Genomic DNA, 26,388 nt, shown 5'->3' with positions numbered 1-26,388 from the left:
GTCAACTTTCCGAGGCCATCCAAAACCCCCCTCCAGAGCTTCGTGAGACAATTTACAAGGAGTATCTCGGAATAAAAAGGAGGCAAAAAAAAGGAAATGGGTTGGGATGAGGTACATGATGATATTGAAGAGGCGCCCTTTTGTGAAAAACGATCAAGAATTGTAAAGGTCATGTTTTACCGTAAATGCAACTCCTGTCGCCTAAAAGGACTATGTTACGAGTGCTATAAAAATGGAGTAAAACACTATCTCGGCTACCCCATATATGACGAGAACGACTACGCCGAAATCTTTCAGAAATTTTACTGAGCGGCGGCGATATTAACCTTCGTTCGAAGCAAAAGTTTTGTTTTGAAATCTGTGAGTTGCGTGACATTTTTCTCAGAAAGACTGGAACCAAATATAAATATTCCCCAGGCCCTTGGACGAGCAGTACTGAAAACATGGAGGACAACTAAAGATTTTTTTGTTTGGGCCGAAAAACGAACCAGAACAGAATTACCAAAATACGCTCAGTCAACGCGCTGTAAGTTATTTTCACCACAGAAGATGTCGAAGTGAATCGAGCAGGAGAAAACTATAAAATAACAAGATTTGATCCCAGCGTTCGATCGATCGGAACATGAAATATTCCTTGAAAAAGGGACTCAATCGAGCTCGTTTAAGTTTTCTCTGCTTCTCGCATGGCTTCAACGACTTGATATGTTATCTGTCTGGCCTCTTTCTGCCAAACGGGTGTAGAAAGTTCCATGAAAATAAAGCAAATCGCGTGGAAAAGCACAAGCATTTTGGCCTTCAGAAGTATTGTTAGAATATAATTTATTCAGCTAATCTCTAATTATAGTTCATGATATCTTGTGTTAACTACATGTAGATTATAATATTATGATATGTTATTTCTCTTGTCTACAATGTTTATATATTCTGTAACTCAAAGGTACACTCCATTGTATTGGCAGGGTAATGAGAAAAGACTGTACGAGTTTATAGTGAGACATTTCTTAGCCTGCTGTTCTGAGGTAAGAAATTTCACATTATGCTTTGCTAAAGATACATTAATATTGCCTGAAGTTGTGAATTGCGAGCCATATCATAAACTGAACTGACTCTTTTTGTCAGGATGCCAAAGGTCAAGAGACAAACGTGGAAATAGAGATTGCTGGAGAAAAGGTGAGTTGACATCCTAACTTGTGAAAACAAATCATTTTGGGTTTACTGTGCCATGCATCCTACCATTACCACTTGAGAAAGTTTTTGCTTAAGGTTTGAATTTTTTTGACAACTTTTTGCTGGCCTCTGTTTGAACCAGCAAATCAAAACATGGGACTGTTGAAGGTAAAGATGTTAAATTGTGAAATTCAACATTTCAAAAGTCTCAATCTGTGAACATTTGAAACCAGCAGGAAGTTTGCACAGTTTGATATGCAGTTTCAAACGAAAGCCATCAGAAGTTTTCAAAAAGATGGCAAAAGTTGTCAAAATCTAATCAAAAACTTTCGTAGGTGGCATAGTAAGGTGAATAGCATTGTAAAATAGTGCCCTAGTGTCCAGATATGCAGTAGTTGTTTTTTACAGATAAAATGCTTCTCAATTCTTACAGTAAATATAGAGATCTACTATATTCAAAATGTACTAAATTAAATCTTATTGTTATTTTAAGTTGAGAATAAACTGATTATTTATGGATCTCTGTACTCCATGCTTTTAGTTTACAGCTACAGGACTCATGATAATTGCAAGAAACTATCTTGATGTTTATCCATATGACAAGTGGAATGCAAAGGTAGATTAATTTTATTTCAATCACGTTCTGTTTTCTGAATTCAGATAATTATGTCTGCACATATCAAGCAGCTTTTGTAATCAGGAGTGTGCAATGTAAATTTGTATATTGAGAACTGTTTAGATTGGTTTCATGATTGTGATTTCTTGAGCTTACATACATGTATTACAAAGTTGAACTTCTTTTACCTGTAAACCTTTTATGATTATCTTAGCATTCTCAAATCTGCTTTCTTCATGTTAGACAATCCCAGTGTACAACCAAGGTGAAGAATTTCAACCAAGTTCAATTGAGGTTTGTAATTACTGAGCTTGACGTCTGTTGATTAACGAGCTGTTGTTGGTCAATAGTTAACATAACATGAGTACTTGTGTCCTAATTATTTCAAACTGTTTGCAGATGGTTGATGGTGAGACCAAACCTCCTCCTTTGTTAACTGAAGCTGATCTGATCAGTCTAATGGAGAAACATGGTATAGGTAAATTGGAAAAGCTCAATTTACAAACTTGTTCAAGATTCAATGTCAACGTTTATTTTTACCGTACATTTTCCATAATAATATTCTCCTTGGATCCTTGAGAGGATTAGTTTGGAGTCATGAGTGAAGACAATTTTTCAATATTGCCAGGAACAGTCTTATTTTTCGTTATTTTACTTTTTATTGAAATCTAGTGAAATTATATGATTATGCAAAACATTGATTGAATTTTATTCAAAGATTTCTCTTATTTAATGTAATTAATATGTTTTTCCAAATATACACTTATTATAACCATGAAAATTCAAGTTAATACAAGTTAACTCCTACCTAGTAACTTTTCAAGTCCATTCACTTAATATTATTTATAATTCACACTCCAATGGAGTGGAACCCTGCCTTACGGCCACCCTGTTATTTATGGCCACTTTATTCTGGCCTAAACTAAAGCTCAGTCAGTCATTTTTGTATTTAAAGAACTCCTTTTAATATGGCCACTCGGTTAATATGACCAGATTTTTGTGGCCCGCTGGTGAGCGTTTTAACAGGGTTCCACTGTGTCTCTGTTTAGCGTAATTAATGATTGTATTTTCTGTCTAAATACTTTTGTCAGTAGTAACAGCAAATAACTAAAGGAGAAGTGAATTTTAGCGATGATCCACCTTTACAGACAAGTGAAATATTCTTGTTGTTCACCTTTTACATACAGGCACAGATGCAACTCACGCAGAACATATAGAGACCATAAAAAACAGGTGCTATGTGGGAGTGCAGCAAGATGGGACCTTTCTACCAGGACAACTTGGAATGGGACTTGTTGAAGGTAATAGCTTCACAAAGATCTATTGAGTTGTAATTTATGAAGACTAATTAATCCTCAATATGGAATAATCATCTCAGAAACTCTGCATTATTTTCATACAGCAGTCTTCTGTTACAATGTTGCTACCTGTTTTCTTAACTCTGCTATTTTGACCCCGAATCTGATTGTAGTTCCTTGCATTTCTCTTGTATTTGAAAAGGTTATGACTTGATGGGATTTGAGCTTTCCAAACCAAGCTGAGGTCAGAACTTGAAGCTGATTTAAAAAGGTGAGTGAGATATACTGGTTACAGCAGCATTTTCAGTAAAAGCTGATTGTTAAAAAATTTATTCCCAGCTGTTCTCAAATGTAATCACATGTTGGTAATTCTGTTAGCTGATAATAACAGAGCAATTCTGCACACATGTTTATTCCATGTTCGCCCATATGATCGTCAACATTAGACTATCCTTAGTGGTGAATTTACTTTTACTACTGTGTTATTTTATTAAATTTAATGCCTACTTTATGATCTAACTTTGCTGAATTTGTGAAGGAACAAGAAACAAAGATGGTAAGGACAATTTACAGTACTGTGCACCTTATCACTGTCACCTGATCAAGTTTTTGATCAATATTTACTACTAGCAAACTGGAATCTTTTTAAACAACTATTTGATATCTTCCAGTGAAAGTGTAACGTATGTGATAGGTGCAGTTGTCAAGTTTCTCATTCTCACTCAGTCTGTTGTCAACTGCCTCCCTCACTTGTTGCATCGTCATTGGCTGCTCAACATTTATTTAACAAGTGGCCACCATGAAAAATCACCCACTTCAAGATTTGTTGCTGCCAAAATGGTCAAGAATACTAAGTAAAAGGAGGGAATAATTCCAACTTCCCAGATAAGAATGGAGATACAAAAACTCATTTATAAACAGATGTCTTTCTAAACTAGTGCAGATTTTAAATTGTTTTTATCTTACTTTTATTCATGATTTCGATTGTGAACTTACTGGTATGTCTGCTGAGTCTGACTTTTTCAGTGAAAACTTCATTAATACATTCATTCAAAATAAGACAGAAGTCATCAGAGAGTTCTCAGAGACATGAAACCCTAACCCAAAGTTGTCAAAAATTAATAAAAAGAACATTGTCAAGTAGCAATAGCGTGGTGGACAGTACTTGAGACATGTTTATGACCAAGAAAACAAGATGTAGTAGACTTGCTTTTGCCATAAAATATCTGATAATTATCATTCCTGTTGTTTAGATGTACTTGTTGAACAGATAGCCAAATATAAGGAACAGTTTGTTCAAGCTGTGCAAGAGGTGGGCTTATATGTATTCTTCATTTACATGTGTTCAAATTTATTTACAGATTATAATGGGACACAGTTTTCCTGTGATGCTCAAACCTTCTTATGGAATAAATAACCTTGGCCCACATTAGGCTTCATTGTTACAGTAATCAAAAGATCATTGTTGGAAATTATTTGGATACTGTAGGTATGCTTGCAATAAAGGCTGGAGATGAGACTTTTATAACTATTTACAGGTCTAATAGTTACTTCAGATGTACAATATATTAAATTTTTTACATTTTCTGTACAATATTTCATGATCTAAAGAGTTCATACCAATATATTCAGTCTGCACATACTCTTATTTATTTTTGTGATATAAAGATTATCTTTTAGTGGCTGAAGTGTTTTGTCAAAAAATGGTGAAACTTGCTTCAGTGGTACTAATTTGGATTTAATTGTTTTTGGCTGCTCAGTTTATAGTGGGTTAATATTCAAATCAGTATTACAGACTTCTTGGAATTCATCAATTTTGGTGGTTCATGATTGGTTTGTTTTCTTTCTCTGTATAGGCAGTCAAACTGGATCAAGCCTTATCATCTTATTTTGGAGATCCTCAAGAATTTATCAATGAAGGTAAAACTTACTGTTGCATACTGTTGTATGCGTAAATAGAAGGGGAAAAATGTTTGATTGAATGCATTGTTTATGTCACTGAACATCAAGCACAGGATAACTGAATGACAGAGTTTGTCAACCATGGCATTATGCTCAAAACCGAATTAATGCTGATTACTAACTTTTTATCCTAATGCAGATCTACTCAGTGAGAAACTGAGAATTGATATTTTAATTTACTTTCATTCGCAACGGTTCAAGGATTGTAAGAAATCTTGCTCTTACTGTATAACCAAATTCTTGGTGGAATCTGGACTCTGCTCATGCCTTCCCAAGGTCTATCTACAAACTTTCCAAACCTTTAGTGATTTTTTTATGATTACAGTTCTTGGTAATGAGGACGAGAGAGGAACAGAACCTCTTCGCCTTTGTCCTAGATGAAAAACTGAACAAATGGTGCTCAAGAAAACTAAAGATGGCAGGTACGCTGATATTGTTAAAATAAGTATACAAATACTTATGGCTGATGTACATGTAGTGACTGCAAATATTTACAGTGATTTTCCAAGTTTTGTCATAAAACCATCAGTTTAGAGTGTTTTAATGACTTTTCTCTGCTGTTGCTGTTAGGTGCCAAGTTGACCTTCTTTTTGAAAGTGGTCATCTCGTCCACTTTTACTTTCTTCCAAACTTACTCACAGGGTTTCATTAAGGGCTGGGCACCAAGCAAATTGAGTGGCTGTGAGGATGGTTTTGTCCACCGGGTTAGGCCATCTGGAAAAAAGTTTTTCTTGGAGAGGAGTTCAGTTCAAAACATTTTGCCCACCTTTGAAAACCAGTTGCCTTCCTACTGAAAACATTAATGAAACCCCTGTAGCTTCCCAGCCAGGTTTGTAATATTTATAGTTCCTGACTTGTTAAAATGCAACAGCCTTGTTACGTTTTTCTTCTTTTGACTCTGCAGCTTCATGATAGGATGTCAAGGCTACCCAAGATGCCGTGCCAGTGCCTTCTTCCCTAAATTTGTGGTTGAGGCTGCAGTTCATGAGTCTGTGTGTCAGCGGTGTCAACCAGGAGATGTACATAAAATCAGTTTCAAATTCAAGAGAGGTTCTGTTCCACCCATGATGCCTTTAGAGTAAGTTTTAAAATTTGCATTGTTTAAAGGTGGGTGGAGGATTTGTGTGATTCACCTGTGTTTGCTGCATGCCTGAGTAGCTTGAAACATCATGCAGAACATGTTGGCTTTGACCCATTTTCCTAATTTACTATGAAAATCCAGCATTTCCTCAAGGCAAGCTAGGTGTGTATCACCAAAATTTTCCCAAATGCTTATGATGAAATAATTGTTAACCTTTAATGTTGAAAGCGTGACACTATGTTTTCTTATTGCTAAAACATTCAGTTAAGTGCTTAAGACTCCAGCGAAACCATTGGCTTTGTTGAAGGGGACCCCTCGTGCATGAAGCTTGTTTTGTTGGCCGTTGATGATTGTATCATTCTTGCTTTATAGATATACTGGTTGCGTAGGTGGATGTGATGATAGTCTAAGAGAGTTATTGGACCTGAAGGACTTAACAAGGCTGCCGTCAGAGTCAAGTAAAAAGCTCTATCCAGGAAATGTTATTCTTCATTAAAAGAACTATTGTTTCACCAGATCAGTCGGAAATCCTTCAATAAGGGTAGCGTTTTCTTCTGTTTGTAGCAAAACATAGGGAATGTCTGAAATTCGATAGCAAGTGCTCTGAACATACACGCAGGGAGAATTTCGGAAACTTAATCAGTTTAAGGTGCTTCTTCTGTATCTGTTGTACTAAAGGTGTAAAATGATGGCTTAAGTCATTTGTTGGTGATAGAAGGATCATGTATTTGCCACTTCTTCTTGCTGTCATACTGTTAGCCGTTATAAGGCAGTAGTTCTTTTTTTGAATTCTTCAACATGCATTCGCCACTGATTCTTATACCTGGATACCTGACCAGGTGGTTCAAATTCAGCTGGAAGAGGGAGACAAACTTCTCGACCCAGCAACAGAGGAAACAAACATACTTCAGGGCGTGGTCGAGGCATGCCCAGCAAGACCAGAGGGAACGGCTCTAGATCAGCAGCAACATCTCAAGTTAGAAGACCTTCTGTTCCAAGGGGAGGTATTACCTCCAATCAATCCAATAGGAATGCAGGGCGTGGTTATACACCAGCTGGTCAGAGTTGGGGACTTAGCTCATCATTTTCGGGAGGTACTTCCTCATTTGATTTTCAATTAACGCCAAACTGTAAATTAACGATCTACAGTTGCAACATGAGAAGAAGTCAAATCTTCATCTAAATGTGTGTGCTCCCATTTTTCTTTTCAGGTTTCAACCAGTTTCCTTCAGGTAGCCACATTGGAGGGTAAGTTTTACAGAAATCTGCATTTGTTGCCAGCCCTCTGCTTTAATGCACCATTACCACTATACTGAGGTCATTTTTTCATCCTATTTTGTTAACTTTTACGACAGAGATGACAATGAGAACTGTGTGGTTTGTACCTGTGGGCAACCTGCAACAACATTAACTGTAAAGAAAGATGGACCTAACAAAGGTAAGTAACATGAACACTAGTTCCAGTAGCATATAGATATATGAAGTGGCTCGCAGGAACCCATAAAACAGTGAAAGTCTATCCCATGCTAGGAGAGATCAGTAGAACTTCATCTTAAATGGCATACTGGTTCTGATTAGCGCCAGGTTCTTTGCATGGAGCAACTTACAATGTTATTATTGTATGAATATTGCTACTCCATTTTGGCAAGATGTTAGTCTGTCAGATTATCCTGGCAGTTTGTCTGGTTGCCCTACGAATTTGTTGTTACTCATTTTATGGGCGAATCTTTGCTGACGTCATTGTTTACATTTTTCCTCATTAACATACGACTTTGCGCATAGAGGGCATCATGCTAGACACGATTTTACTAAGAAAACTTAAAGAGCTTGTCAAACTTAGTAAGTGGTGAAATTTTTGGCTCTTTGGGTGTAATATTCGAGGAGAGATTGACTTTCAAAAAACATCAAAATTTCTGTGTGGCAAAAGCGCTAATGAGCTCATACATTCTTTGTAAAATTTTGAGCTTTTAAACCCTCGTCGCACAAGAAGTATTCAATACATCGCGCTCAGATTCCTTGGGATAGTTAATCGTGCTGCGCCCTTTCAATATTCAGTATTAATCTCTTTGTGGCTCCATCAGAAACTGTATCGCTTATGGTAATGAGGCAAATATTGTAAACAAAGATTCTCCGATACACCTGGGTAGAGAGAGGCACAGAGAGTAAATTACATTGCTCAAGGAACACATTACAGCGAACCCAGTCAGTGCTCAAACCTGGAACTCTTTGCAAAGAGAGCGATGGCTAACCTTCAGTAAAACTGAAAGGGACGTCATGTATTTGTCGCATAAGAAGGTTACCTTGATCAGGGAAGAAATAACAGTGCTGGTTTGATTTTAATTATTTACATTCAGGTCGACCGTTTTATAAATGTCCAAACAGAGATAATGGCTGTGGATTTTTCTTGTGGGCTGATGACGATTCAGGGAGTTCATCATCATCATTTGGCCAAACTGCGCCTCTAATGGCATCCAAAAGCTTCAACAGGAATAATGCAGGTACATGATCACTGTTGGTTGGTCCAGAGTTTTTTGTGCGAGTTGACGCTTTTTTCCATAAAAAAATTACTATCAAATAAACATTTTACGATAACTGCAGAAATTCTCGCGCGCTCATTGGCTAATCTTCATCGTCAATATGCGGACCGACTCATGAATTTATAATTTATGCGATGCGTCAAAGAGCGAGAGCGGACAATTTGACGATCTGTTATCGTAAAAAACAGGTTGACGTCAGTTTTTCATACGTCTGATCTGTTATTGACAATGAATTTCATCATAACATTGTCAAAGTAGTCTGCGGATCCACGAGGCGATAGCCTCGTGGATTCACAGCTGCTTTGACAATGTTATGACGAATTCATCATCAATAACAAGACAGACGCATGACGTCAATTTGTTAAGTTTAACCAAAGTGGATAACACGATGATCTAACGGTTAGATTATCACACGTCTGATTTAGCAGTCTAGGTTTGAGTGCTGGCAGGGGTCAGTATGTTGTGTTCTTGGTGAAGGCAATGTAAGTTCCCCTATGTCTCACTCCCACAATTCATTCCCTCTACTAAGGTAAAAATGGAAAATGTCTGCTTTTGAAACTGCTCTTGTGTCTACATTGGGAACTTCCACTAATAAGTAAACTTTTCCTTACTTTAGGATTCAACTCCGGAAGAAACACAACTTTTACTGGAGTCAGGTGAGATACAATTTTTGATTAGATCATCTATACACGGGAAGTCAACACAAAATCTGTTCTGTGTCGTTTTTTTTTTCTTTTTTTCTCACAAACTGCCTCATAATGTTTCTTTCATTGCAGTGGATCAATGAGTACAGACAGCTCTAATCCCTCTTGTCGCTGTAGCGAACCAGCTGTAAGGTATTACATTACACACTTAATATCTTTAGTTGTAGCTTACAACTACATGCATATGCGAACGTTTTCTGTTATGAAATACTGATCAACACATCGCCAATTGGACTACTAGTAATAAAGTAAGTAGTCTGGATAATTTATAGCAATTTGGCACGACGACAGATTAAAAATAGAGGTTTAAAGAGATTTGAGCAACATTTTCTTAAGAAAGCTTTTACTCTATTTTCACAGCAGCCTCACACTCATGCAAGTCCATCCATTAGCTTGTTGTATTCTTCAAGTACCAATACTTGCAAGGCATAACCAAAACTAACTTTCATTAAATTTCTCAGCCGCACAGTTTCCAAGGAAGGACCGAACAAGGGCCGGCCATTTTACTGTTGTGCTAAGCCGAGAGGGCAGGGTTGCGATTTCTTTGAATGGGGGGACACTCCAGAGTCATCAGCTGGCAGTAACGCGTTCAAAACAGGACGATCAGCACCAACAAACAGTGGAGCGACAAAGAAAAGAAAGTGTGGCCTTTGCCACCAGGAAGGTAGGGATTTCTTTAATTTTGTTCAAAGAATTTTGCCTCTGCTCCAAACACAGTGCTTGATTGGTAATAAAGAATTTCTGGCAACCTCAACAGTGGTAACTTTGTGAAAGTTAGAGTGGAAAGACTTGAAAGTGCCTGAACTTCATTTATCTTATAAAAGCAATGAAGAGGCAAAGTGTATCAGCAAACAAAAGCTGTTGCTTCAGTATTTTTTTCCTTATTTGCAGGTCACACCAAGAGGACCTGCCCCATGAACAGATAACACACAGCCGGAGTAGATATTCTGTCGCTAATAATATTGATCTGTTAACGCACAATGCAAATAAATTCTTTTACATTTCATGTCTCTGACATGTGGGATGCCTCGATGAGTTCTTAGAACATTTTAGCTGTGGCTCAAAGCTTGATTCCACGTTTTACATCTTACTTTTATTACAATGCACATCCTGTAACTTCATAAAAACACCAAGGACACTTATCAAATATGCATTATGCTTCAATGTACTTGCATTTCAATTATTTTAATAAAAACCGTGTCTTATTGAACAATGAAAAATTAAGACGTACAAACTGGAGCATTCTTTTGTCTAGGATGAAAAATAAGTCGAGAATTCGGTTTATTGCTGATGCGGGTTAACCAGCAATCTGTAGGTACTAATAACACCTCGACGATGTTCCAATCTTACCTTAGGGACGAGGATTTTATTGCGAGCAAGCTCTATTTATGTCAGTCATGTGTCACGGTTGTATTAAAATGACATTCCTTTTTTTGGCAGACCCAAATAATGCAGGTCTGATTGTTTTACCCAATGGCTCCCATCTAAATGTTCACTTGACACTGATGATTTAGTACTTCGAACGGTCAGACTTTACCCTGATCTTGGGCTTGTCGAGCCAATCTTTGTACCTTTAGCTGGTTCGCAAAACTGGGACTGATTCAGCTGTACTCATCAAACTCTGTCACTCTACTGTGACTGAAATAGATAAGAGTAAGTTTGCCGCACGTGATCTGTTTTTGTTTTTGCAACTGTCAAATTTTAGGTTTATAAATGCGGAGGTCTCCTGCTCTTAAAATTATACGTATTGTAACAACCTCAGTTTCTGGATTAATAGTGATTGTTAATCTTGAGATGTAGTCTCAGTCGTAGTTACTTCTAATCATAGGGGTGTACATTCGAGATAAACTTCGGATCAACTTTGACGAATACATCTTCCAACGACTTTTGCATGCGCAACGTAGAATTTCGAGAAATCATTTGGTTGCTACTTACATCCCACACAAATGCAGAGATCTCAATTAGAATGGATAACATTCCGAAAAGTAGGCGAAATGTAGTTCTAACCCGCTACCTTTAACATGGAAGCAAAATGTTTCTAAAACACATTTTTGTTCGCAACGTTTATTGTTATTTGGTTATGAATCGGAATACACTGCAAAACGAAGTTAAACAAAGATACGCCAGCAAGTAATAATTCTGAAAACCATTAAAATTATAATACTTGAAAAAATGTTTGAAAAAAAAAAACCCCAAACGTTTTCGACATTATGTGATTGTCATCTTCAATATAATGTCAAACACGTTTGGTTTTTTACTTTTTTAGTCTGTTAAACATGTTTAGCCTTGTAAAAATTTTAAATCGCAAGCAGATATTATGGACATCACAATACTTCTACATCATGTTTAAAGAGACCAGTTAAATAACTAAAAACCCAAAGGTTAATGTCTCTAGATAAACTGTTGGTGGTAATACCATTTACGAAGTCACTCTTGCGGCAGTCGTGGGATTACAATTTTGTCTTATATTTCGCAGTGTGTCTATGATAGCGTGTCGAATGTGTCTCATCTTCCAGCAGTAAATAACAGGATTCAGAGAGGAATTAAAGAACAACAGGGTCTCTGAGTATAACCACAGACCATCTAAAGCGGTACTTGGCGCAGAGATCAAACTGGCAACTAGAGCGCAATAATCTGGCAAACTACAAACTAAAAACACAAGATATACGTAGAATGTACTGACGGCAGATTTTCTCTGCCTCGCAGCACTTTCCATTTGGTTATTCTGTGCTACCTGTATTTGCTGGACTTGCATTTGTTTTGCGTGGCGTTGTACAGTGAAATAAATTTTGCAGTAAACAGTTGCTGTAATAATATAGCAAAAACTTGCAATGATAATGGTGACGAGCATGGCGGCGACATTATCTGAGGGCCAAAGCCAAATTGATGTAAGAAATGCACTAAAAACCCAAATTGAGATCACCACAGCAACAACACGCTTGTGAGTCACAAGTTCCTGATATCTAAGATGAAGATGAATAGCCAAGAATCTGTCGACACTTATGGCCAAAACACTAAAGAACGAAGAGTAAATAAATACGCATGAGGCTCTGTGAAGCAAGGTGCTGGTGGAATTAGCAGGATTGACCATCCGTGTGATATACAAAGGTTGGGTCAGCAAACCAACACCAAGATCAGAAACAGCAAGACTCAGGAGCAATGTTTTCAAAGGCTTTGGTACCAACGAAGTTTTCCTCATCGCGTGTATTGTTAAAATGTTCAACATGATGGCGGTGTAGGCTGAGAAAGCGTTGAACACACGGTTAACGATGACCGATGAGTAGAGTGGGTTAGTTTCGTTCATTGTACAGCTTGAACTTTGAAAAATGAGCGCTGAGCAATGTTACAGTGAAGTTGTACCGTGGGCTGAGTTGTAGACGAAACGGTTTGATCAAAAAATGATGTGGTGTTTGATGCTACTTCCGGTCTAGGATTGAATGATGTATACGGGTACTAAACTGGCATCTGTTTAAATGTAAAAAAAAAAAAAAAGAAAAGAAAAAAAAAACACTTCTCTGTTCATTTTGCGCAACACTATGACAGGAAAACGAAGATATCTATAGTAAAGTAATGGATGATACTGAACCTAAGGTATAGTTTAGATGTTCAAGTAGAGAATTTTGCGTTTTCCATAAAAGTTGTACGTTATAGAAATGTGCTGAATTTGAATTTTCATAACAACGAACGTCACAAAGCTAGCTTCGCACGCTCTTCTCATTTCTGAAATCGGACTAAGTTCCCTTTTACCCAAAGCAGAAATTGTAATTACCAATCGTTTTGAGCTTGAAGAAGTTAAACTAATATATTAAAATGGAAAATATCTGAAAGTAAGTCTTCATACAAAACCAAATGACTTTTCTAAACAAGCATCCTAATGATGCTCAGCTGGTGACTTGTTTACTTGTTTCACAAATAAACTTCCCTAACGTTATTCCCGTTTAGCTCAAAAACTGTTTTTGTCTTCTGCTCATCTCTTAATTTATTTTATAATACAAATTGATTATTTCTGCAAGAGAAACTATTTGTTCTTAAAGAAGAACGTGATGAGTAAAGTGCCTTGTTAGTTAATTAAAGCTTTCGTGTCATGTTTCTGTGACAACCTCAGTTGTCTGGGACCTGTCCATTGGTAAATTGCCTCCTTTGAATAGAGTTTTACGGGTCAGAAGTTCATACTATGAGTTAGTTATGGGTGCGTGTATACCTATTAGTTAGGAAAACAAAAATTTCGTGCCAAAATGAAAATTATACAAATTAGAAATTCAGCTGCTCTTTTATTTTGGTCATTTCTCGTTCGTATTTTCCGTATTTTACGAATATTTATATTTGCAAGGGGCGTTCACTTTTGTAAGAAATTGCAAATTGCAATAAAAACGTCGTTTACATTGTCGGTAAGTTTGATTGTCTTATTTAAAACAGGGGAAAAACGCATTTTACACGCAGACCATTTAGTCGCTCGTTTATTCCACGCATTCTAATGAAGCTGAGATGGTCAAATATTTCGTTTTAGCCTAACGGAGCAGGCTACGCCGGTTATTTCAATTTTAGTGCAAAAATACTGAATTAATTATTTGAACCTTTAACATAATTGTAGAGCTGCTTTCCGTGACAGGAGTAAATGCATCATAAAACGTAAAGATGTTTTGTGTTTGTTTGCTTCTACCTGTCATGTCGAACAATAGTCACGGAACATCTGAAAATAAACTGCTTTAAGAAGAGTTATGCGGTTAAACACCAAAAGTTCGACTAAATTATGATATGATAGCCCTTCGTTCATTTATGCTTTATGAAGAAACTGGGAATTAAACACGATGCGATTACCAAATCTCTTCCAGTCTTGTCTATTCAGTTGCGTGCGAAAATTTCACCGTAACTGTAGTTTCCCTCTTCCACAGATCAGACAGGTGCGTGGATAATTGAAGATCTTTTGATATACTTTTATAACCCTGAAATTCTCAGGACGTCCAACAAAACAAATGCACAACAACGTGTTTGTAGACCCAGATAATACATGCTTGATTGTTAACCTTTAATAGCTTTTAATATATATTTTATTTTAAGAAGTTTTTACAAAGGATCCACGTCCTTAAACTCCCTCTCAGGGTGTCTTTTATTAATCCCTGAATAAAGTCTTGTATGTATAGTGACTATGTATTGTTTTATCCAATGGCTCCCATCTAATGTTTCACTTTACTAATTACTCACTGATGATTTAGTACTTTTTACAGTCAGACGTCCTATCTAGATGAACTGTTGCTGGCGATCATATCATTTATTAAGTTACACTTCACGCGGTCCCGGGATTACAATTTGTTTAGTTTTGACTTGGAAATATATGTCGCAGTGTGTCTATGATAGCGTGGCGAATGTCTCATCTTCCAGCAGTAAATAACAGGATTCAGAGACGAATTAAGGAATGTTAGTGTCCCTGCGTATAGTAACAGATCAGTTAAAGCGGAGCTCTGAGGAGAAATCACACTGAGCTGGCAACCAGAGCGCAATAGGTTGGCAAACAACAAACTAAAATCACGAGAAATACGTGGAATGTACTGACAGCAGAGTTTCTCTGCCTCGCGGCAGCACTTTCCATTTGGCTATTCTGTATTACATGTATTTGTTGGGCTTGCATTTGTTTTTTGTGGCGTCGTAAAGTGAAATATATTTTTCAATTGGCAATTCCTGTAATAATGAAACAGACCCCGAAAATAATGACAACTGTGACATCGTTTTCATTGTTTGAACACAAAAACAAAGGTAATGGCCCATAAAGTACACTCAAAGTCCAAAATGCAATGACTACAGCAGAAACTCGCTTGTGAGTCACAAGTTCCTGATATCTGAGATGAAGATGAACGGCCAAGAATCTGTCAACACTTATGGCCACAACACTAAAGAATGACGCAACAGTGAATATAATTTGGGCGACGTTAAACGTGATGTGTGTGAAATAAGTAGGATTTACCATCCTTACGATGAACAAAGGTTGAGCGAGTAAACCAACACCAAAATCAGAAACAGCAAGACTCAGGAGTAATGTTTTCAAAGGCTTCGGTAACGACGAAGTTTTCCGCATCGCATAGATTGTTAAAATGTTCAACATGGTGGCGGTGTAGGCTGAGAAAGAGTTGAACACACAATTAACGATTACCGATGAGTAGAGTGGGTGAGCTTCATTTATTATACAGCTTTGAGAAGGAGCGCTAAGCGATGTTATGTACGATGAAATTGTACCGTATGTTAACAGGCTGGCCAAGTTACTGAGCAAGAGATAGGTGAATATTGAAAGATGTATGGTTGGTTTGAGTGCTTTATTACGACTTCCCGTCACAGAAAGCGAATAATATTAAAGCTGGCATATCTGTTTTCATGTAAAAATAAATATCAGTTGAAAACAGGCAACCTTTGGCATTCTTGTTTAAATTAATGAGTCAATTTTCGTTTTACGAAAACGAAGATTTTAGTAAAATGATAAGTGCTTTTCAAGGCTTATTGGAAAAATTGAAAGTCTGGTTTTGCCTTTCTCATTAAAATGGAAGTTAGCAAAAGGTGTTGAATTTTAATTTTAATTTTCATAACAACGAGGCGAACTGTTTGTGTAAGTCAACTCGCCACCATTATTCCAAGTTCGCACAAAAATAATTTTCAACACTTTTTATTCTTTTTGCCTATCCCTCATTCCCTAATTTTTATCATGATACAAATGAACGCTTCCTGCGAGACAAGTCATTTTTGTAAAAAGCATTTCGTGATGAGTAAAGTTCTTTTTTCATTAGTTCATTATGTTTTTATGTGCCATATGTTTTTGTGACAGCCTTTGGTGTCTGTGACAAGCCCTTTTGAAACCTGATTAGCTGCTTTGACTGGGGTTTGACGCATGAAGACAGATAAGTCGGTATTATTTAGCCAGGAGTTACGAATAGACACAAAAAGTAAACAAGGAAAAACAGCAAACAAACAAATTCCCTGCGGAAATTGGAATCGAACCTTACCAATTCAGACGCTCTTAGAAAAACTTTCCAAGCATATTTTCGCGCCAAATAGAGATTATTGTGATGATGATTTCCAAATATTTTTTCGGAACACGCGAAATCTTTTCAAAGTTGGGGAATATCACTCGGATATTCCCCAGTATTCAGTCACATCACGAGTTTAGACCAATCACCTGCAAGCGAAAATATTTGATGGATTATAATGCATGACAACGTCGAAAATGTCATTAGTATGCGAAACATTCTAAAACATAAAAGGAAATTATTTCTTAAACACATTTAGGGGGACATTATCCTTTTGCAACGTTTATTTTATTTGGTTACGAATTTAGAGGAAGAAACGAAGAAAAAAGATGAGCCAGCTATAAATTATTCTTAGAAACATAAGCTGGTTATAATCTTTTTACATATCATCTGTGCAAACATACTATAGTTCAATTGGTGAACTTACAATATGGAAATTAACTTTACTGACTTCCTCATTAATTTGTATTGCTAATCGTATGAATGCGAGTGGAATTAAGGATTTACACTTCGACTGATATTTCAAAATTGTCTCAAAAGTGCACGAGCCTTTAGGCGAGTGTAATTTGAAAGAATTTTAAAATATCACGAGTAGTGTAAATCCTTAATTGCTCGAGCTCATTTATTATACAAGTGGGAAATTGCGAACGAGCGCGCATTAATTTTGCCTGCTCTCAGCCGATCACAATGAGCTAATTTTCTCAGTTATATAATAAATTGTGAAATTAGCTCGGATAACAGGTTGCTCTGCAGTACAATATCTTCCCTAAGATGGTAAGAGAAGAGAAGAGAAGAGAAAAGAAGAGAAGTGAAGTGAAGAGAAGAGAAGAAAAGAGAAGAGAAGAGAAGAGAAGAGAAGAGAAGAGAAGAGAAGTGAAGAGAAGAGAAGAAAACAGAAGAGAAGAGAAGGGAAGAAAAGAGAAGAGAAGAGAAGAGAAGTAAAGAGAAGCGAAGAGAAGAGAAGAAAAGAAAAGAAAAGAAAAGAGAAGAGAAGAGAAGAGAAGAGAAGAGAAGAGAAGAGAAGAGAAGAGAAGAGAAGAAAATAGAAGAGAAGAGAAGAGAAGAGAAAAGAAGAGCCTTTTCTTTAAGTCCCATCATCAGGACCTTTAATGAAAGGTAGCAACAAGAAGTACATATTACATATAAACACAGAAGTCGCTACGTCCTGCTGCTCACTATACAAGATCTTCGCGTCTTACTCGTAATTTATATTTTGCAAACTCGTTCATTAATGTTTTGCAAACTCGTTCCATGGTCCTGGAGTAGTTTCATATAGATTTTTCCTTCCACGGTCGTCTCCAATCGGTGTTTCTCAGTAATTCTGGTTCTTTCGTGTATCCCGGTGTAACATCAGTTCAAATACAACGTACTGATGTTCAAATGCAGCTAGTGTGTCTTACAGTTACGAATAAGCGAGTAACTCATTTGCATACAAAACTCCGCTACAATTGCGCCTGGTGATTGGCTGATTGATAAGACTTCCGGTTACGAGTGAGTGAGTAACTGATTTGCATACAGTACTTCGCTACAATTGTGCCTGGTGATTGGTTGATTGATAAGACTTCCGATTACGAGTGAGCGAGTGACTGATTTGCATACAGTACTCCGCTACAATTTTGCCTGGTGATTGGCTGATTGATAAGACTTCCGGTTACGAGTGAGCGAGTAACTGATTTGCATACAAAACTCCGCTACAATTGTGCCTGGTGATTGGCTGATTGATAAGACTTCCGATTACGAATGAGCGAGTAACTGATTTGCATACAGTACTCCGCTACATTTGCGCCTGGCGATTGGCTGATTGATAAGACTTCCGATTACGAGTGAGCGAGTGACTGATTTGCATACAGTACTCCGCTACAATTGCGCCTGGCGATTGGCTGTTTGACCAAGTGAGTGAGTGACTGATTTGCATAAAAATCCCTGCTATATCTCAATCATCATCATCATCATTATCTCGACAACAATTCAAAACCGTTGCGTGGGCAATATTTCATTTTTTGTAATTTAGATGTCATTTCCATTCTTTTAAGTTTATTTTTTCACACGCCTATGGTATTTTAGTTTTTAAATTTTTTCACTCTTTTGGTATTTACTTCTATTCGCACAGAAACATATTTTATTCGTTAAAGACCATAGACTGATGGCCCGAAGCTTATGTTTTTAATCTTTTCAACCAGACAACGTTTATACTTCTTTTAACATCGTGTATTAAGAGACTTAAGTCTATCTGATGTTCGCAGATTTTGCTTCCATCAAAAAGTTAAAATTACTAAAAATTAGTTTCTTGGTCGAGATGAACTGTTAGTAGTCGTTATGACGTTTCTAAACTTACTCTTATAGGAGAACTGTCTAGTTTTGTCTTAATAATATGCTTCGCAGCACGTCTATCACAGCGTGTCGAATGTGTCTTATTTTCCAGCAGTAAATAACAGGATTCAAAGAGGAATTAAGAAACCTCAGCGTAAAAGCTTCGTTTTATTCACATATTCTTAATATGAAGAGAGGTTCTCTTCATACAGAAAGTTTCAGGCGTATACAACTTTCTGCTTTTAGATACTCATTAATTAAAAACTGCCTTGCGGGCCCGAAAAGTTCCAGGACTTTCGAGAAACACACCCCTGACTACAGTAAGTTAACCTGGCTTCAACCTGCGATCCAATCGAAAACCAGTACTTGGGCAGCGGTCAGCTTCTTAAAAAACGTGTGCCAGACAAGCTTTAAACCTGAGCCCGCGATATCGTCACGTGATACTGGTGAGCGGATACTTTGTTTTGACAGTTGTCAATTGACCATAACATGGATTTCCAATATCAAAGATGTAGCTGTAAACCAAGGCTGCATGTTTCGGTCAACCTGCCAGAGTATGGCCGCCATGTTGCGCCTGCGTCGTCGTCTCACGTAGGCGCCCATGCACGAGCAAACCGCTAGCCATGATGACCATGAAAAAAAAAAAGCGATTCACGGTTTCCTATGAGTATGGTGCTCCGCTTGCTGGCCCTTCGTGCCGCCGGAGCCCTGCTATAAAGTTACTCTAACAGCAGTGCTATTTTGTTCGATCATTGCCAAGTTACAATTTTGTTTAGTTTTGTCTTAGAAATATGCCTCGCAATGTGTTTATGATAGCGCGTCGAATGTGTCTCATCTTCCAGCAGTAAATAACAGGATTCAGAGAGGAATTGAGGAAAAAGAGGGTCAGTGAGTAAAAAAGCAAGCCATTTAAAGCTGAACTTTGCGGACATATCAAAGGGGCGACCCGAGCGCAAAAAAAGTCTGGCAAACAACAAACTAAAAACATGAGATATACGTATAAAGTATTGACAGCAGACTTTCTCTGCCATGCAGCACTTTCTATTTGGTTGTTCTGTGCTACCTGTATCTGTTGGCAATGAATTTGGTCTGAATGGCGTCGTACAGTAAAATAAATTCTGCAATAAATAATTCCCGTAATAATATAGCCAATACTTTGGGTGATGAGGTCGACGAGCAGGATGCCATCAAGGGAGATCCAAAACCCGATTGATGTAAGAAAAGCGCTAAAAACCCAAATTGAGATCACCACAGCTACAACACGCTTGTGAGTCACAAGTTCCTGATATCTGAGATGAAGATGAACGGCCAGGAACCTGTCGACACTTATGGCCACAACACTAAAGAATGAAGCACTAGCAAATAAAGGTGAGATCATGTTAAACGCGGTGTTTGTGAAATAGGCAGGATTGGCCATTACAGCGATGTACGAAGGTTGAACCAGTAAACCAACACCAAGATCAGAAACAGCAAGACTCAGGAGCAATGTTCTCAAAGGCTTTGGCAACGACGAAGTTTTTATCATCGCGTGTATTGTTAAAATGTTCAACATGATGGCGGTGTAGGCTGAGAAAGCGTTGAACACACAGTTAACGACGTACGTTGAGTAAAGTGGGTCAGCTTCGTTCATTTTACAACTTGAACTTTGAAAAAGAGCACCGAGCAATATTTTAGTGAACTTGTAGCATGGACTGAGTTGAACATGAGATGGTTTGATCGTAAACGATGCAATGTTGGTTTAAGTCCTTTATTAACAAAACACTTCCCGCCTAATGAATACAGGTAATAAACAAATATCTATTTTCATGCAAAAATAAATGTCAGTATAAAACAGGTAAGCGATTGACATTTTTGTTTAACCTAATAACTTAATTTTCGTTTTGTGCATCGCTATTGCCAAGAAAACGAAAATAGCTAGTAAAGTGATAAGTAATACTCAACTTAAGGTATATTTTAAACGTTCAAGTGGAAAAATGGAGAGTCTAACTTTGCATTTCCCATAAAAATGTGAGTTACAAAAAGATGTTGATTATGAACTTGAATTTCCATAACAACAAATGTCATGATTCTTCACTAAGTTTACTTTCGCCTGAAGCAGAAAAAAGATTTTTGTATATAGTTGCATTTCACAGAGAGAAATGTTAAATTTCAATAGACCTTATTACGGTTTTGGAAGCCATCTTAATGGGTAGGCAACACGCGTCAGATTTACAGTGTTTGAGAGCGAATCCGATGTAAAATAATTTCTGAACAATTCATGAATAGCAAACTTAAGATACTGGGCAAAGAATTGCATTTACCAAATTTGAGATATGTAGCTATGGTAAAAAAACGCCAACTCCGTTTTTAATTTTATTAAATTTGTTTTTGCAAGTTCGCAGGAAAAAAATATTATAGACAAATGATTGGAAAAGTGAAACTGAACGTGACTGGGCGCTGCTACATCCCTCAAATTGTTTTGTTTGTTTTGTGAGATAAATGTGCGGGTGTTTACATATACAGTTATTTTGAGGCTACAGTGTTTCCATTTAACACGTAAGATAGCTTACAGATTAATAGATTAGCCTAATTTTATTTTTTCAAAGAGTAATGCTGTTTCAACAGCACAGCGTCAAATGATTCGTCTAAAAACAAAAGTCGTCAGACTTCTAGGCTGTAAATGTGTTGAACCTGTCCGTCTGAAAATTAATTAACTGCTTTCGAACGCGAGTTTTAGTGATGCGGACAGAAGGTTGGACCAAACTACAGGCGATAAATTAATTGCAGTTCAAGGATGAAGGCAAGTCTTTAAAAGAGAAAAACACAATGTAATTACGATCGGTCTTTTTCTTTAAAATTTGCGTGCGAATATTTTACCTCAACCATGTCTAGTTTCTCCTTACAGATCAAACAATGCTAACCTGACAGGTGCAGAGAAAAAGATACTTAATTGATGTAACACCAAGTTCTCAGAAGTATCATTACAAGAAATGTGCGGCAATCAGCCGGGAGAAAGTTTGGAATTCGAGCTAGTAACTTTTCATGGATTTGAATAAATGGTGAAATATAATTAGCCTTTTATTTTAGAGATGCGAGTAAGGCGAAGAACATAAGAAAACGTCTTTACTTTTCCTTGCGTGAATTTGTAGCTGTATATTTATTCAAGGCATTTAAACTACACAGGGCACACTGTTGTTAATTCATTAAGTGAGAAACCTGTCACGTTCAGTATCATGTTCGAGTCCGAATATACTGCTCTATGATGGATTAGGGCGTTTCTTATTTTTGCGCAAAAAGCCGATAGAACCTTTAAAGAAAAGTGATATATATATAGACGCACTACTGAGAATTTTAAAAATGTACATGTTGTAGCAGCAAGTACTCTGCTGTCGCAAAAACGTGTTGTGAAAATGGTATATATGAAAAAAAGCGATGGGAGTCTAAGAGCTCTAATTGTTGCCAAAATCGAGGTAAACAGGCAACGGAAGAACTATACGTCGAAAAAGTCTACTTGCAAATTAACTTTTTCTTCAATATCGCCGGATGAAACATAATTAGTAAAATAGAAAATGTCTTGCATGATTAACGTGAATGCAAACATGACATTTTCCGTTTTGTAAAATGTGAATTCTGGAACCCCAGAAAGCTGTGACAAGCAGCATACCAACTGCAGTCAAGCACGACGAGTTTATAGAGGAGGTTTTTACTTGTAACAACAAACAAAGAAATTCCACATGAGAATATATCCCGGGAATATATCGTAGTAGTTTGTATGTTATATCTCAAAACTACCGTTATATAAACAATAGCCTCCATTTGACGCGAAAATATGCTAGGATATTTGTCCCCGGACATCATCTGTTTCGAGAAGCGCACAGTTTTCCGAGAGGGTAGCTCGAGGAAAACTGCGAGCTTCGAACAAGTGAAAATCTAAGGCCAAGAATTTCACCAAAACGTTTTGTGTCCATAACCGTTTTCTCGTCCGAGTTTGCGGGTGCTAAGACGGGACCGGCAGACTGTACTAGGCACGAGAAAGCAAGTAGAGGAAGCACGAGTAGGAATTCCTTTCTAACAACCTCCCTCTCTCTCCCCATTTGAGGCGCAGTTTGTTCCAGCCCGTGATTGGTATGTTTCGGTTTCCGACCACCTCGGGTTCTTTTTCGTAACTGAGTGAATAAAAGTGTCTCTGATACAGAAAATTAATTTATCATATGGCTAGCTCCGTGAGCGGGCAAGATGAATCAAATCCTGCGCTGTGATTGGCTACCCAAGCGCGCAAGATGGAGCTATCTTGCCTGCTCGGGACTACCTGCCGTGTCCCGCAAGAAAAGTTTCCCCTAAAGCCATATAATAAATCCTTTATTGACCAAGCTTGTTTAATCAAGACGGCTGGATATTGGCCTCGTTCTTTTCTTGCGAGTTTAGGGACCTCGACTCCGTCTCGGTCCATAAACACGTAAAAGAAAAAGGACTTGGCCAATATCCTGCCATCTTGACCTCACACTTGATCAATAACCCATACTTATAAATAATAAAGCTTGAAATTAGAGTAATAATGACGCGAGTTAACTGATCATAAACACGAAGCAGCGGTAAGCAACCCGCTCCTTGAGCGAAAATATAACACCAGCTTCTCATTGTTGTGTTGGTTCCGCCATTTATTGGAAAAAACAAAAATATCCAAGTTTCAAAATGAGTGTGTTTGAAATGTAAATAAAACTGAAAACAGGCGATGGTGAAAGAATTAATGAATGAGAGTGTCAGAAAGAGTATGCCATACATCAACCATTTTTTTTGCAACCATCTTAGTTTAATCAAAGACCTAGACAAAGAAAAAAACGCGATGATCTCTCATGTCCTGAAATTAGGAAGTTTAATAAACCACGACGGCGACGCTGAGGACAACGTCTCGAATCTCTCGGTACCTAAAGTCATTTACTTTGTTTATCACTGTCAAAGCTATCCCGAAACTGAATCTGGGACACATCGATAAATTCTAAATAAAAATTTAAAAAATTAGCCGTCGTGGTTCATGTTCTCCAGACAACGCAGAATGAGGTCATTTCATGTTGTTAGGGAGCTTAAGCAACCACGACAACGACGCCGAGGAAGACGCCAAGTAAAAAATGAATTTATATTTTATTTTATTTCATATTTTGTTTAGATCTGTTCGGTACATCAATGGCTCTAAAAACGTGCTAAAGCTAAACACTCAACGACGGCGTTCAATTCCAGTGGAAATATGAGAAATTAGCCGTCATCGTCCACGTTCCGTAGACGACGCAGAACTTGGTCATTTCCATTTCCCGTTGTTGTTCTGGAGAGGACGGCAAAGAAATGTACGAAGAATTATAACGCGCGTGTACAGCCATTGTTCTCCTCATTAAGGTGGCCGAACACAGTTTTGTCGCGCGCTTTTGCTTATGCAATTCAGCGCGCGCACAAGTATTGCAAAAAACTAACATGCCGTCAATAGAGCGATCAATTTACTCAATACTCGCCTTAACTGTGCTATTTTTCTCTATAATTGAACGCAGTGTATTGATGGCTTTAGTCTTTTATTACAAAGATATGTTAGAAAAGGTAGCGATGCAAAGAACCCAGCAATTCTCAGCTTTTTCTTTGTTACCGAAAGAACCCAGTTAAATGCAGCGCATGCGTAGTAAGTCAAAAAATTGCGATTGAATGAAAAATTGCACTCTCGGTCTCTCGGAAATACGCCTATTTCACGAGAACCGCTGATTAGAATTTCACGAAATTTTGCATGAGAATACTTTAGGAAATAAGTAACTGGAGTATTGAAAATAATTGAAGTTTAACAAAGGAAATTTGAGATATTCCAGTGAACCTTCAACAAGGGATTTTTAAAGATCTCTCTGTTAAATTATTAGCAAAATGGTGTCAACTTGTGAGAATCGTTACAAGCTTGTTGTATGCAAATTGTAAAGAAAATCTAATGACTGGTTTTTCTACAAATAAACAAAACCGATTTTAAAGGCCTGTTTATATTTATTCATGTTGCCATGGCAACGGCACATACGTCAACTTAACCATCAAAAAACGAAAGTTTGTGTTGTTAACTTGCTTTCTGCCACCTTAAACTTTTTGTTTAGCGACGTTGCCGTTGCCGTCGTGGTTTTCTAAAGCTCCCTAATATACGTGTTTCCCTAGACAATAGCCTCAGTTTTCAGAATAAAAACTAAGGATAAAAAACGACGTTTCGATCTCTCTGAGATCATTTTCAAGTTGTAAAAAAAGCGAATGAAATATACACATATAAGTACAAATTAGGGCGTGAGAACGGTCCAACGATAAAATATGTTAATACAAGCGCTAAAATGTAAGTGTTAAAATAATGAAATATACTACAAAAAAACTATATAAATAACTTTGCACGGATTGAATCTGACTGTTTGTTCAAAGTTGGCTGAAGCTCCTTTATAAAGAGCATTTCGTAGATCAGGCAGTCGAATATACTTTGGCACTGTCTCAAGATCTTAAAATCACGAGTTGCTGGTTAATGGTAGGCGGCTTCTTTTCTTTTGGTTTGATCTCGTGTCCGATCTTACGGCTTGTTTACACGGGACGACTATCAATTCCAATTTTGCGCCCTAGTTCCCCAAGTTGCCTTCGCGCGGAATTGACTGAACTCTTATCCTTGAATGGTAACACCATTCTGACATCGACAGGCGCTTCATTTACGTTACATGCTTGTGTGGAAACTGGATCGCCAGAAACTTTCTTGGTAACAAAATTACTGATGGTCGATTGCAGCAGTTAGGCTGGGTACTGAAGTCGGGAGAACGTCTGTATGAGACGATCAAATTCCAGGTGGAACAGTTGCCAGGTAGACGACACTTTAAAGGCACGATCCAGCATTGTTTTTAGCATTGACTTCTTGTATCTAACATTGACGTGGCTCTTGTAATGCGGTGTCAGTTGGTTTTCTGTACACCCTTGTCTCCAGGCGACCATTGCATTTCCTGATCTCCGTTCCCAGGAAAGGAAGTTTACCATATTCGCCAAGTTCCATGGTGAAGTTGGCAGATGGATGGCTTTCATTTAGAAAGGAAAGGAATGCTTCAGCTGTTTCGGTGTCAGGCATTATGCTCAATGTGTTATCGACATAGCGTTTGTAAAACTCGGGTAACTTGCCTTGGTCCTGAAGTCGATCTTCGATACTGCACATAAATGCGTTGGCCATTAGGGGTCCAGTTGGCGAACCCATAGCAACACCATCGGTTTCTTCATACAAACTCCCCTCAAACTGAAAAAGCTGGTTCTTGGTGGCAATATTAAGCAACTCCACCAAGCCTGATTTTGTAATGTTGAGATTATGCTGCTTATTTAACCAGTCGTCCTTAAATACCTTTTCAGCTAGAATTTGTATCGTCTCATCAACAGGGACATTGGTAAAAAGTGAAGTTACGTCATATGAAACAAGGATGCTGTTATCGTAAACTTCCATGTCATGGAGAGCATCCACGAAATTAAAACATTACTGATGGTGTGATCATTGACTGATAGAGGTTTAAGCTTTTAATCAAGCCATTTTGCCAACTTGTAATTATATGTCCCGGTTGCCGAGAGCATCGGTCGCATTGCTAATTGTCGCTTGTGGGTTTTTGGCAGGCCATAGGGATCGGCTAGTCTCGAACCATTCTGGATAACTGTGCCAGCAACTGCCTTGGGAATATTACTTCCACAGTGGCAGGGAACCTCAG

General features: G+C 37.7%; 1 protein-coding gene and 2 pseudogenes across 2 annotated transcripts; 1 reads left to right on the top strand and 2 right to left on the bottom strand.

The window, feature by feature from the left end:
* Positions 1–442: 442 nt before the first annotated feature.
* On the top strand, positions 443–10,394 carry LOC145490608 (DNA topoisomerase 3-alpha-like; annotated as a pseudogene). Its single transcript, XR_014049712.1, has 22 exons — positions 443–526; positions 960–1,019; positions 1,120–1,170; positions 1,709–1,783; positions 2,027–2,077; positions 2,183–2,261; positions 2,971–3,084; positions 3,284–3,351; positions 3,608–3,637; positions 4,335–4,393; positions 4,938–5,001; positions 5,369–5,465; positions 5,948–6,121; positions 6,497–6,582; positions 6,964–7,218; positions 7,336–7,372; positions 7,480–7,562; positions 8,479–8,622; positions 9,278–9,317; positions 9,438–9,497; positions 9,827–10,029; positions 10,257–10,394. The product of XR_014049712.1 is annotated as a DNA topoisomerase 3-alpha-like (transcript).
* An 8,695-nt stretch (positions 10,395–19,089) lies between these two features.
* LOC145491083 (beta-4C adrenergic receptor-like) lies at positions 19,090–20,546 on the bottom strand. Its single transcript, XM_081470220.1, has one exon. The coding sequence runs from the start codon at positions 20,313–20,315 to the stop codon at positions 19,458–19,460; it is 858 nt and encodes a 285-aa protein (XP_081326346.1). The 5' UTR covers positions 20,316–20,546; the 3' UTR covers positions 19,090–19,457.
* Positions 20,547–25,240: 4,694 nt separating this feature from the next.
* On the bottom strand, positions 25,241–26,100 carry LOC145490607 (uncharacterized; annotated as a pseudogene).
* Positions 26,101–26,388: the final 288 nt, after the last annotated feature.

The sequence above is a fragment of the Orbicella franksi genome, chromosome 6, assembly GCF_964199315.1.
Source record: "Orbicella franksi chromosome 6, jaOrbFran1.1, whole genome shotgun sequence".
NCBI classification, from domain to species: domain Eukaryota; kingdom Metazoa; phylum Cnidaria; class Anthozoa; order Scleractinia; family Merulinidae; genus Orbicella; species Orbicella franksi.
Note: the sequence above shows the minus strand (reverse complement) of the source record. Positions and strands in the feature narration are given on the sequence as shown.